Genomic DNA, 13,748 nt, shown 5'->3' with positions numbered 1-13,748 from the left:
TCATGAAGCTGTAAACGCGTTGCTCTATTAAATTCTCAATCCTCTTTCTTAGTCCTGTCTTGTGTGCGGTACGTAGCCACAATATATATGTGTTTTTTTCTTTACACGTTTGTACTTTTGCCACAGTACCAGAACCTTGACTTCAGCTGTGCATGGGCATTTTTCTATTTTTAATGTCTCTAAGGATGTGTTGTTACCTTAAGGTGATTGTCGTGGTCATTAGAGAGGTTCTGGGGGTCTTTAAGAACATTCTTTGGTATGTTAGGTGACTCTTGTGGTAACTGAGAAGTTCTAGTGGCCACAGAAAAGCTTCTTGGGGTTCTTTAGGCAATTCCAGTGATCATTGACAAGTTTCACTGAGTTATTAAAGTAATGCTTTGACATTTTGAATTTTTTTTGTTAACTCTGCTTTTTGATGAGAGTTTGATAAGAAGATTGATACCACTATTATTCTTCTTGAAACTGTGTCTGCATTTGTTTTATTGATCTGAGGAATGCTTGTAAAGAGAACAGCCATGATGAGAACAAGATAATCCTCAGCCTTCACTGTGATGGAAGATAACACAGCTATAAAATGTAATGGCAGGAAAACATAATGGGGGCAAAGGGACTGAGGAAACACACTGCGACCACAGCTGCACAGAGGCTGTTAGATAGCCGAGAGTGGAATACAATAACCTATATTCATACATAGACTGACCTTTTAATATCTGACGATCCATCTTTCTGTCTTTCATCTGTCCACCGAATTGAGCGATGAACTAAAATAACCCTACCTTATCTCCTTTCCTTCGTTTCTACCTTTCCTCTCTCCTTCCTTTCTTTTCTTTACATCTCCCTCAATTGTTCCTTTTTTTCTCTGGCTCTTCCTCCCCCCTCTCCTCTCTCTTTTCCTGTCTCCTTGCCCTCTCGTCTCTCACTTTCCTTCCTTCCTCCCCCCCACCTCCACCTCCCAGCTCTCCGCCCAGGCAGACCGCAGTCAGTCCAACAGCAGCACACCAACAACACAACAGCACCACAGCTGTCACACATTGTAATTCACCTGCGGGTGGATTTAGAAACGGAGCGGAGCATTCACCTGTCGGACCAGAGAGCTGCTTTTAACTCCTCTGAATCACATTTAAAGGACTTTACCTGCTGGACTCCGTCTGAACTGAAGTGGAATTACAGCGCAGTTTGGCGCGTGGTGGATAATGTGGACTGCTGACAGGACGCACGCGCTCACGTCTGACAGGTGAAGTTTGGATGATGATGGACACCTTGAGGTATTATTTCCCTGTTTGCAACAATAAGCATTTTTAAACTTTCAAACAGGGTTTTTCCTGGAGCACCTTCCCAAAGGACTGCCGTGGAAACCAGCCTCCACAGCAACTTATATTTTAACTATTGGCGACGAGCGTTTTTTTTTTTTTAACGTGCGTTGAATTCTGACATTTTCCTTAAATATTTTCTCCCATCAGAGAAACTGAAAAACGGATTTAACGTTTGCTGTCATAGTAACGGAACACCGCGCGCAGCTCACTCGCTGCCAGGAAAGGCACGCGCCGGGCATGACTTTGCGGGCATGGGTGCTGAGCTAGTTTCCCATCACCTCCTGTGATATTTAACATCACCACAACTAACAGAGAAGATGAAGAGGAGAGCAGACAGCCGCTGAGGTACAGAGAACAGTCCCTTTATAAGTGATATCACTGTATTGATTAACATCTGAGAGGTCTGACCGCTGCAGGCTTCCGTCCACAGGGAGCTGATGCTTTCAGGCAGCGTGTCTATCCATTACAAATCTATGGCAATAGTGTATGGAGGGTTGTTAGTGCCAGTAGAGACTGTGTCTGATTGGGTCTGTAAACCAGCAAGTTGAATATTTGGAAATGTATTTGAAGTGTTTGTAGCCTAATACAATGAATGATGATTAAGTGCGGAATTATAGGAGCATATTAACGTTTTTAAAAAATCTTGTTTTATAATATTAGAATGATGCTAATAATAAAGTAGCACCATTATACAAGAAATGCAGCACAAACTGCTTTACAATAAGGGCAGTCAACACATTCTCACATATCGTCACCATTCCACGTCGTCCACATATGGCGTCCAAGGTACCCTGGGTGTGTTGGCTGTTGACGTTCTGGGACGCCGTGTCAACTTCAGCCTGTTACATGCATTGTCTGTTTTCAAAATACACTTCTGTTTTCACAGGAAATGTACATTTACATACAGTCTCTTTCAAAATAAATGCAATACATCAACCCCAACTGACATTTTTTTCCTTCAAAAACAAAAACACATGGGTAGGGTTAGGAAAAAAGAACAGGGTTTGGCTTTAGGTTCTTACAGGACACGAATACCACTCTCTCGGGTGAAAGTCGGTGTTTGTTGGACCCATCCACCACAACTCCCACCCACCCCAGTCGGACTTTTGCTGCCTTAACTTTTGTCCTTGTTCCGCCACGTTTCCCCCTGACACCGCTAAACAGCAACAGGACACGCATCATGCCGACGTTAAAGGACGCCTTTTTTTATCGGTTTCTGACGCTGCAAGTCACTGCCCAGTTCCCAGATAGAACTGTTGGTGGGAGCTCTGTTCTCTGCAGTTTCTGCAGTGAGGAATTTTCGTATCATCTGAGAACTTCAGGCCTGAAATATCACCTCAGTGCAAAACATTTAGCAGCAAACCCGGAAGTCCGAGCAGGCACACTCTGACATTAACGCTAGCAGTCAGTTTCATCAAGCCACACTCGACCAGGCGTTCAGACGTTAACCGAGTAAGTCTACCTGTGACCGACGAACTAACTCCCTTACAAAATGGACTGAAGACCAGTTTGGGTGGTAGAGAATAGGGGGACAACTGTGTCCAAAATCCAGCAGCTTTACAACACAGCTTACAAAATTCATTTGAATTGAAGTTTCTTAAATACTTTCACAGCAAAAGTTCATGTACGTGATTAATTTAAATTAATCAAACACAGAGCATGTAATTAATTAGATTAATTTTTTTAATCACTTGACAGTCCTAATGATTACATCTGCCCTTTTTTTAAATGAATTTTGACTTTTGGACTTAACAGTGCTCCAAAGTTATTGGTCCTCCATCAGCTGTGTTGGTAACACGGCGCTCAAAACTACATGTGAAGTTTGCAGCTGTAGGAGTTTCCTCTGTATAGCAGTCTTGTGTTTATATCTGGGGTATATATTTAGTTTGTGAAACCCGACCATCTCTGGATAGTATCAAGCTCATGTTGGCCGGCGGACTCAACATGAGAACTTTAAAACGTGTCTGTTGCAGGTCGTTACTAAGGTTCCACGGACATGCTGGAGCAGTAAACTAGGTTCCCAGATTTAAAACAATGCCGGATTCACGCAAATAAAATGAGGCAATTTTAAGATGATACAATGAACAAAAAAATAAAGATAAAATACCATCACTGAGCAGATGAGCAGAACGAATTGCCCTGTAGGTTGCACTGAGGTACAGCAAATCAAACAATTAGTGTGACACAAAATAAAAGAATACAATAACGGAGGACAACACAAGATAAAAACTATAAAAATAATCAACTGTGACACGTACAAAAAAAAATTTCTTAATATAAGGCCCCAAAAAGTCTTAAATTGTCTTAAATTCAGATTTGATGGGTCGTAAATAATTTTGGTGACATTACAGCGTAAACTTCTCCAGCCTGACAGACACAGTGACTGCTTACAATCATTGGACAGACCGAAGAATTGCAATAGTAAATAGCATTTATGACAGAGATGACATTTTGTTTTCTTTTCACATTAAACACATTAAAATTAAACTCACCCAATTGTTGTCATTTTTAGTAACTGTTCATTTTTACCTGACATCAGTGTGGTTACTTGGGAAGAGAACCTACGCATGTGAGTCACACACATATATAAGGTGGTATTAAAAAGGTCTTAAAAACTCTTAAATTTTACTTGGTTATATCTGCAGACACCCTGATGTCCAATGTGAAGCCTGTATTTGATCAGGTGACGATACTATAAAATATACACTAGGACTGTGTTTCAAATCGCGCACTTCTGAACTTACACTTAATATTTTGAGTGCATAAGTGCATTCACACTGAGAAGTATGAAAAACACAGTGCACTATGATAGGGTGACCATATTTTGATTTCCAAAAAAGAGGACATTCGGCCGGCCACGACATAGCCTACTTAAATGATACTCACAGTTTACTCAAAGATGCCTTATCATTTTGATATATTTAAAATTTATATGTATGGCTAGAAAATTCAGTTATATTACAAAATAATATCTCTCAAAGACAGAAATTCAGATAGGCCCCAATAGGGGACACTAGAGTGTGGCGATCCAAGCCCGACGGTACCCGACGGGTCGGACCGGATTTGGTCCAAAATGTAGCTATAAATTGTATTCGGGCTCGGGTCGGATTCGGTCAGCTTTCAGTGAAAATGTAGTGTAAAAATAAATAAAGTCCTATTGTCTGTCCTGTTTATTGCTTGGGCTCTGTTATTTACGTGACAACACCTGAACATAACACACACACACACACACACACACACACACATTGGCTGTTTGTTTCTACCTCTCCCCTCGCTGGAAGTCTCGGACCTCCAGCCGCCCGCCTCCGCCTTGATTAAACACTGAAAATAAAATAAAAGAGGGAGACAGGTTTTTCCTATTTTATCTTATTTTGTTTTATGTCTCCCTCTCCTCTCGCTGGAAGTGTCGGACCTCCTGCCTCCCGCTCCCATCTCAAACACGGAGGTCTCCCTCTCCGCAGCTGAGCACCCACGGCGCACGCCCGGCCTGTTAAATAGCCTGTAACAACTGTGTGACACAAACTCAGTGCTTTGGTCATTAAATAATGTCGGGCTCGGTTCGGGTTCGGACAGAAATATGTGGCCTGTGCCGCACTCTAACACACACACACACACACACGGAAAACCGGACATAATCATCAGTTTCTAAAAAACCCCCGGACGCCCCGGACGCCCCGGACGGGACGTGAAAAGTGGACATGTCCGGGCAAAAGAGGACGTTTGGTCAGCCTACACTATGAGTACCCGGATGGTGCACTCAAAACGGTCAAGAAGTTGAGTGTGGAACTATGGACACTTCTTGCCCTCAGTGGTCGCCATCTTGGCTACATAGTGGAAGGGGAGGGACCACTTTTGACCGTGTGACCGTGAACGTTGCTGCGTTGTACAAATACATGTGTATTTTGCACTAAGCACCACTATACTGTTGTCGGATGTAAGCCAGCAGTATGTTTGTTGGGTTAATTTAGCAGTCTGTAATGATTTAAGTACCGTGACCGATAACACGAATGCCAATGCTAGTTTGCTAACTCGCTAATTTGCAGTCGGCACAACAGCCGTGTTTGGTTTGAGACAACACTACCCTGTGGAAATTTGCGCACTACGCCAATGAGTACATAGTGCACATAGTACATGGAAGTGTACTAACGGAAGTATGTGATTTGAGACACAGCATAGCTGTTTCGCACTCGGGGCTGTCATCATAGCGTGCACTGGGGCATCATAACGACCGTACGCCACTGGTCAGACCCCGTGTATTTCTATGGAAAGAGAGACAACAGTTACAAAAAGCTTTTTTATTTGGGGAACTAATTTCCCCTCAATATGACTACATTTTGACTATGTTTTATTTTGTTGGTAATAGTTGTACAATTGCAATGTAACGCCAGAGGGTGTGCTTTAACGTCATTTGTAGCACGACAGTGATGCGGTCAGGACCCATGAGCTCATCTAATATTGTCTAATTCTCACTGTCATTGAACACTGACCTGCTCAGTCAGTTAACACAGCTGAGTCTGGCATTAAGTCTGTCCTTTCTAAAGAGGATAAGAAATTTGAGCACATCCTTCATATTATTTATGACATTTTTTATCATGGGATGACAGTGTCTGAGATGTTAGTGAGGGCAGGCTGCCTTTGAGAAAACACTTTCAGTGTATTACACCAACTCTGTGCTGTAGATGAGGTGGGCAGGGCTGCCAGGAAAATTGTCCTCCCATTCTCCAGCTTCAGGGAGTTTTTCTCCCACGACTCAGCATGGTCCCAAACTCGCAAAGGCCACTCAGGACTGACATAGACAAAATGATTACGGTGAATTCAGCCATGACCAACCAAAGCAGGTCTCAGTGTCTGAATATGTTATTAGATTTTAGCTGCAGGAGGAGGTGAGGCTCATTCTTGGAGCTCAGATAACAGGACTTCATTTATGTTGCATGTTTTGTTAATGTCTCCCGTGTGTGTATCTACAGTTAACGTGGATAAATTATTCAGCTGTGGTGGAAGTGGACAACCTGCTGGGCTGAAGGATGGCTTGTTGGAAGGAGGGCACCATTCTCTTGCTGGTTCTGCTGGTTCTGCTCGACCCACAGCCGGTCATCGGGAGATCATCTCGACATCGTAGCTTGAGACGTCAAACTCGAGGCCACCATGAATACCGGCCGCAGCACAACATCACGCTGGCTGTTATTTTACCACAGACCAACACAGATTACCCGTGGGCTTGGCCTCGCATTGGTCCTGCCCTGGAGCGAGCCATCAAAGAAGTCAACGCCGACCCCACCCTGCTCCCTGACCACCACCTCGTCTATGCTTTCAAGAACAGCGAAAAGGATGGAATCTGCTCCGAGTCCATTGCCCCGCTCGTGGCTGTGGACCTTAAATTTGCGTATGACCCGTGGGCTTTCATCGGGCCTGGCTGCTCCTACACCTCCTCCCCTGTTGGACTCTTCACCACCCACTGGAACGTTCCCATGGTTACAGCGGGTGCTCCAGCCGTCGCCTTTTACGGTGGAGTCTACCCGTCCATCACCAACACAGGCCCCACCCACAAGAAGTTGGGGAAGTTCGCCCTGCGGATCTGTGAGCACTTTGAGTGGCGGGAGCATGTGATGCTTATGTTCAGTGACAACAAGGAGGATGATCGGCCTTGTTACTTTGCTGTGGAGGGTTTGTACACAGAGCTGAAGGGCATCAACATCACCATCGCTGCAATGATGTCAGCGCACTAAAGAACTCTACATGACACATCTACATCCTGTCGTCACCATCTATGTGAGCTGCGTCTTCTGAGCAGGCTTCTCACATAAACTGTACGTTTGTTTTCCTACGAAAAAATAATGCACCCAAATTTGTACATATCCCATATAATCATGAGCAAGTTATTCATGCAGCACCCATGTATTTTTGAAGGCTGCGATCATGTGACCTGCCTGCTGACAGGAGTGTAAACAAAGAAGTGGTCCAGAGCAGTCCATAAGAAGGCAGGTTGGGGTGGTGGTTGGGCCACAAAACACAGGACTTTGTGTAGTTCAAGTTAACTATGAGTCATTTTATGGTTCATCCTCACCATGTTTCTTTTTCCTTAACCTGACTACAGTAACTTTAACTTAATTATGTAACTGTACGTTAAGCACTTAACGTCATTCAGGGGGCACTAATTTGTAAGACATCATACGAACTGTTCTTTGTGTAACTGTGGACTCTAGAGTTGATATGAAGAGGCCCAGATCGTGGATATCATTGGAGGGGATCTGGAGGGGTTAACTGTTTCAACAGCCAATCAGCTTGTAGTGAAGTCCGCTGGTCAAGTCAAAATGACCACAGACTGTGTATTGGCGTGCTGCAGCAGGTGCTCCGTCCCCGCCGAGCCCTCTGTTGCCGTCCTCACAGTTTGCCGGTGTCAGACGGTGGGTCGCTGCTGCTGCTGGCTGTATGTGCTTATGCCCCGCCCACACACACCCATTCTCATTGACTGATGAATTGGTGCTGGTTATTTATATTATTGTGGTGTACTGATTATGAATACAGTCCATCTGATGCTGGTTTTGTTTCATCACTGTAGCCAGTATCTCACTATCACTATCCTCAGAAGGATGGCTTGTTGGAAGGAGGGCACCATTCTCTTGCTGGTTCTGCTGGTTCTGCTCGACCCACAGCCGGTCATCGGAGATCATCTGTCAGCGACTTACAGATCAGAAGCACAGAGAGTTGTCAAACTCGAGGCCACCATGAATACGCCGCTCATGCACAACATCACGCTGGCTGTTATTTTACCACAGACCAACAGAGAGTTGTTGACTAGAGGCTTGGCCTCTCATGGTGGTCACTTCCCTGTCAGCCAGATCAAAGCACAGAGAGTCACTAGAGATGATACGCCATGCTCATGACCACCACCCTGTCAACTTTCAAGAACAGAAGGATGGAGAGTTGTTGACTAGAGATGATTGCCCGCTCATGGTGGTCACTTCCGTCAGCGACCACAGATCAGAAGCACAGAGAGTTGTTGACTAGAGATGACCTCCTCCTCCTGTTGGTCACTTCCTGTCACCCACGTTACAGATCAGAAGGACAGAGAGTTGTTGACTAGAGATGATACGCCTCATGGTGGTCACTTCCGTCCATCACCTACAGACAGAAGCACAAGAGTTGTTGACTAGAGATGATACGCCTCTCATGGTGGTCACTTTGTCAACGTTAGCAGATCAGAAGCACAGAGAGTTGTTGACTAGAGATGATCGCCTCTGGTGGTCACTTCTGTCGGTTACAGATCAGAGCTGGACAGAGAGTTTGTTGACTACGATGACGTCTCATTGTGGTCACTTCCTGTCAACATTACAGATCTGAACTGGCAGGTTTTAGAACGTTGCAGAACGGTGCATTTCAAGCAGTTGCCTCTTTCAGCTCCTCTCATTGTGAATCTTTGGTCTGACAACAGATCCTTTTCACAGCCATTTTGACTTGTTACAGCAGGAAAGCACAGCTGGAATTGATAACATCAATGGCTCAGTTCTTTTCAAGTCTGGGTGAGCTAAGTGAGGTCAACTACACACAATACCAATCTCCAGGACCTACAGACATCATGAATGTTACTAAACACACCTGTGCTTTTACTGTCAGACTAAATGTCTGGTTCAGTGAGAAAATTGGTTCCTAGTATAGACCTGATCTATCAGTCGGAATATACAGAGTGAACTACAAGAAACCATAACTAGCAGTGTCTGCATTTGATCTGGTTAGTTTTTGTTTCTCATGCAATGATGTCAGCGCACTAAAGAACTCTACATGACACATCTACATCCTGTCGTCACCATCTATATACATGGCGTCTTCTGAATCAGGCTGTTGAAATGTTTAGCTGCAGGCATTGAAGGGAAAAAAGAATGCACCCAAATTTGTACAGTTTATAATCATGAGCAGTTATTGTCCGTGAGGGAGAGCACCCACATGAAGGCTGCGATCATGTGACCTGCCTGCTGACAGGAGTGTAAACAAAGAAGGTGGTCCAGAGCAGTCCATAAGGGGAAAGCTTGGGGTTCCTCAGGAAATAGTCTGTACCAGGCAGAGGCCTGACTTTGTTGTGGTCAGTGAGTCAACAGATCATTTATTTCATCCTGACCAGTTTCCTTTTCCTTAAGACTCAGTGGAAGAAGCATATGAAAGAAAAAGCTTAGATATGCAGACTTAGGAGCAGAAGCTGAGCATTCAGGATGGAAGACTAATTTGTAGTGGAAGTGGGGTGAACTGTTCTTTGCAAGATCAACTGTGGACTCTAGAGTTGATATGAAGAGGCCCAGATGGGACAGAGTTTGAGGAGGATCTGGAGGGAAATGTCAACAGCCAATCAGCAATGTAAATGAAGTTTATCTATTACAGAAGAAATAATGACCACAGACTGGGGGCCAGCAGGGTGCTACTAAGCAGGGCACATAACTCCTTGAGATCAGGTGTTGCCGATCCACTTCCTGTCAGAGAAATCCAGCTGCTGCTGCTGGCTGTATGTGCTTATGCCCCGCCCACACACACCCATTCTCATTGACTGATGAATTGGTGCTGGTTATTTATATTATTGTGGTGTACTGATTATGAATACAGTCCATCTGATGCTGGTTTTGTTTCATCACTGTAGCCAGTATCTCACTATCACTATCCTCATTCAGATTTTAAGAAGCTACAAATTATATTCAGCCACAAAATAAGTCTGAAAAGCTGCAAATCAGAACGGAAGTACAGAGAGTTGTTGACTAGAGATGATACGCCGTCTCGTGGTGGTCACTTCCTGTCAACGTTACAGATCAGAAGCACGGAGAGTTGTTGACTAGAGATGATACGCCGTCTCATGGCGGTCACTTCCTGTCAACGTTACAGATCAGAAGCACGGAGAGTTGTTGACTAGAGATGATACGCCGTCTCATGGCGGTCACTTCCTGTCAACGTTACAGATCAGAAGTACAGAGAGTTGTTGACTAGAGATGATACGCCGTCTCATGGCGGTCACTTCCTGTCAGCGTTACAGATCAGAAGGACAGAGAGTTGTTGACTAGAGACGATACGCCGTCTCATTGTGGTCACTTCCTGTCAACATTACAGATCTGAACTGGCAGGTTTTAGAACGTTGCAGAACGGTGCATTTCAAGCAGTTGCCTCTTTCAGCTCATCTCATTGTGAATCTTTGGTCTGAACTGGGCTTAATAGATCCTTTTCACAGCCATTTTGACTTGTTACAGCAGGAAAGCACAGCTGGAATTGATAACATTAACAATGGCTCAGTTCTTTTCAAGTCTGGGTGAGCTATTTCAGTGAGGTAACACACACAATACCAATACCAGGACCTACAGACATCATGAATGTTACTAAACACACCTGTGCTTTTACTGTCAAAATGTCTGCTGTGAGAAAACGTCTGTACCCAAGTATATGCACGCAGACTCTATCAGCTCTGATTACAGAGTGAACTACAAGAAAAATAACTAGCAGTGCTGCAATTTCTGTGTTTTGGCTTTGTTAGCTTTGATTAGTAGTGACAGTAGAGTTGAAGGGAAACATGGAGGGGGTGACTTGCAGCCAAGATCATCAGACGTAACTGAGAAGGAGATGTTGTGGTTACAGTTTATGTTTCTGCAGGTTATGTGTCTGAACCACTCAGCCATCATGCTGCCTTATGTTGCTGCTTTTTAACTGGTGAAGCTTTAGTCTGCTTCCAGGGTTGCTGTTCTCTCTTCGTTTGGCTATAGTCTAATTATCCTCAGGTCAATATGCACCATACGTTCTTCTGAGAATTATTAATTAGTGCTTTGCATAAAACATCAAAAACAGTGCAAAAGAAAGCCAGAAAATATAGAATAAAATTAAAAATATGACTAGGTATGAAATGGAAGAAGTGTAAGAAATATTTGATTTAATAAAAGGCAGCGACAAACAGAAAAGTCTTCAGCCTTGATTTAAGAGAACTGAGAGTTACAGCAGACTGGCAGTTTTCTGGGAGTTCGTTCCAGATATGCGGAGCATAAAAAACTAAACGCTGCTTCTCCATGTTTAGTCTCAACTCTGGGGACACAAAGCAGACCTGTCCCAGAGGACCTGAGTGGTCTGGATGGCTCATAGTGTAGCAGAAGGTCAGAAATGTAATGGGGCTTTAAACTATTCGGTGCTTTATAAACTAACAGTTGTGATTTCAAATAAATAAATTGAAAATCTGTTCTCTGAAAGACAGGAAGCCAGTGTAAAGAACTCAGAACTGGAGTGCTGTGATCTACTTTCTTGGTCTTAATGAGGACTTGAGCAGCAGCGTTCTCAATCAGCTGCAGCTGTCTGGTCGATTCTTTAAGAAGACCTTTCAAGTATACTGAAGACAAATACACAGAGAAGTTTTTCCAGATCCTACTGAGACGTCAGTAATTTTATCCTTGATATGTTCTTAAGGTGACAGTAGGCTTACTTTGTAATTGTCTTAATGCGGCTGCTGAAGTTCAGGTCTGAGTCCAGGACTACACCATGATTTCTGGCTTGGTCTGTGGAACTGAAGCCGAGCACTGACTTGATCGTTTTTCCTTGGCCCTAAAACTATTACCTCAATTTTGTCTTTGTTTAATTGAAAAAAAATTGTGGCACATCCAATGATTGATTTGTTCGATGCACTCAGTCAGAGCTTTTATTGGACCACAGTCCTCTAATGACATGGTGATGGAAATTTGGAAGCTTGTAAATGTTAAACAGAAGAAGCACCAATATAGCGCCTTGAGGAACTCTGCATGTCATTTCTGTACACTCAGATATGTAATTACCTATAGTCACAAAGTAGTCACTATCCTTCAAGTAGGAATTTAACCAGTTTAGTACTGTGCCACCCAGTTCTCCAGTCAGTCCTCTAATATGTTGTGGCCACCCGTGTCAAATGCAGCATTGAGATCCAGTAATACTAACACAGAAATTTTGCCACTGTCTGTGTTTAAGTAGATGTCATTGACGACCTTAACAAGAGCAGTCTTAGTGCTGTGGTTTCGTCAAAAACCTGACTGAAAGACATTAAAGTGTTTGTTTAGTGCCAAGAGGCTTTGGTTTCTATGGTCTAAACTGTTAACCGTGAGAAGGCCTCTGATGCATTGTGTGACTCTGATGTTTGTGGGGCTGCAGTTAACCGTTATTGTCTTTATTTATTAATGGTTAAAACTCCTAAGTGTCATCTTCATTATGCTTGTTTTGAGCAACCAACTGTCCACAGGACTTCATTTGAGAAGCCTGAAATAAAAAAAAAAAAAATCATTTTCAGATTCATTTTCTTCCGTCTAAACCACCAATCAACTTATGTCGCAGCTCTGGATGTTTGAATCCTAAATTTGTTTGGGAGTAGAAGTGTAGAGGTGGAAGGGGAGATTTAAAATGCTGGTTTATTCTGAGTGATACAGATCAGCAGATGTGAGCACGACATTAATCCTGTCTTCTATAACAGCAAATGAAAACAAACTGTTTCATGTGTTTTCTTCATTTTAATCAATATGATCCAGGTGAGAACACTTCACTGTGACTGGTTTCAGGATGTCTGTAGTTCTGTGATGTGCTGAAGCGATCAATAAGCTGTGTTTATTGAACGATGCTCTTTTAAGCCTGTTATTGACGTGTGTGGATTTACTGTCTGTAAATGGAATCAATTTTGTCTCAGCTTCTCAGCATCTCTTGTTTCCAGTAATTTAATCCTAAAGGAAAAAAATTCCCTCAGACACAAACTGTCAGCTGTGAGAAAGCAGGACAGCATCTTCAGACTGCCCTTTCTTTGCTTATTCTTATAGTTGGCACCTCTGTGCGTTTTCATGCAGCAGGTTTATCGTCAAAATTCAGTCCGACGTTCACTTGAGTTCTTCCCTGCTGCGCCCCGGCTGCAGGAATTAGACACAGCTCAGATAAAAAATGACAAATAACAACACAGAGCAAACTGCAGAGCGACAGAATGAGAACACAGCAGGAGATGAGCGGTCAAAGTGCAGCTGAACCACACGTCTAATCAACACTCATTTCCCCTTAAATACCTGAAAATAATCACAGGGTACAATCTTATCACAGACAAACACGTTGGTATGAAGGGCAGCGAGTTCAATAAATGAATGTGGAGCATTTTAACAAAGCAGTATGTCTAATGTACTGGATTAACTTTCCAGTTTCAAAACCTACCACTTAAACTTTTGATTTTCATCTTTCTTTTTCATGATACCTGATGTTTTAAGCTGCCTCTGGGAACAGTGGATGCCCGCAGCCAGTTCTTTCTTTGTCTTAAGATGCCTTCTGAATTCAACACACTGAATGCATACAGACATTATGGCAGATTTTGAAATTGATTATCTAATTAAGGAGAGAAATTATTCATATTATATATATTTATGTTTCCCTGTCGTCTTAACTTCTTGATTTTCACCTTAAATTTCCCAACCTGGCAACCTTTAAATTATT

The 13,748-nt window shown here is 43.2% G+C and overlaps 1 protein-coding gene across 1 annotated transcript; it reads left to right on the top strand.

The window, feature by feature from the left end:
• The first annotated feature begins 963 nt into the window (after nt 1–963).
• LOC125893452 (atrial natriuretic peptide receptor 1-like) lies at nt 964–7,039 on the top strand. The gene is made up of 2 exons (XM_049584155.1): nt 964–1,658; nt 6,281–7,039. The coding sequence occupies exon 2, from the start codon at nt 6,338–6,340 to the stop codon at nt 7,037–7,039; it is 702 nt and encodes a 233-aa protein (XP_049440112.1). The 5' UTR covers nt 964–1,658; nt 6,281–6,337.
• The last annotated feature ends 6,709 nt before the right edge of the window (nt 7,040–13,748 follow it).

This window comes from Epinephelus fuscoguttatus, linkage group LG8 (assembly GCF_011397635.1).
Source record: "Epinephelus fuscoguttatus linkage group LG8, E.fuscoguttatus.final_Chr_v1".
NCBI classification, from domain to species: domain Eukaryota; kingdom Metazoa; phylum Chordata; class Actinopteri; order Perciformes; family Serranidae; genus Epinephelus; species Epinephelus fuscoguttatus.
Note: the sequence above shows the minus strand (reverse complement) of the source record. Positions and strands in the feature narration are given on the sequence as shown.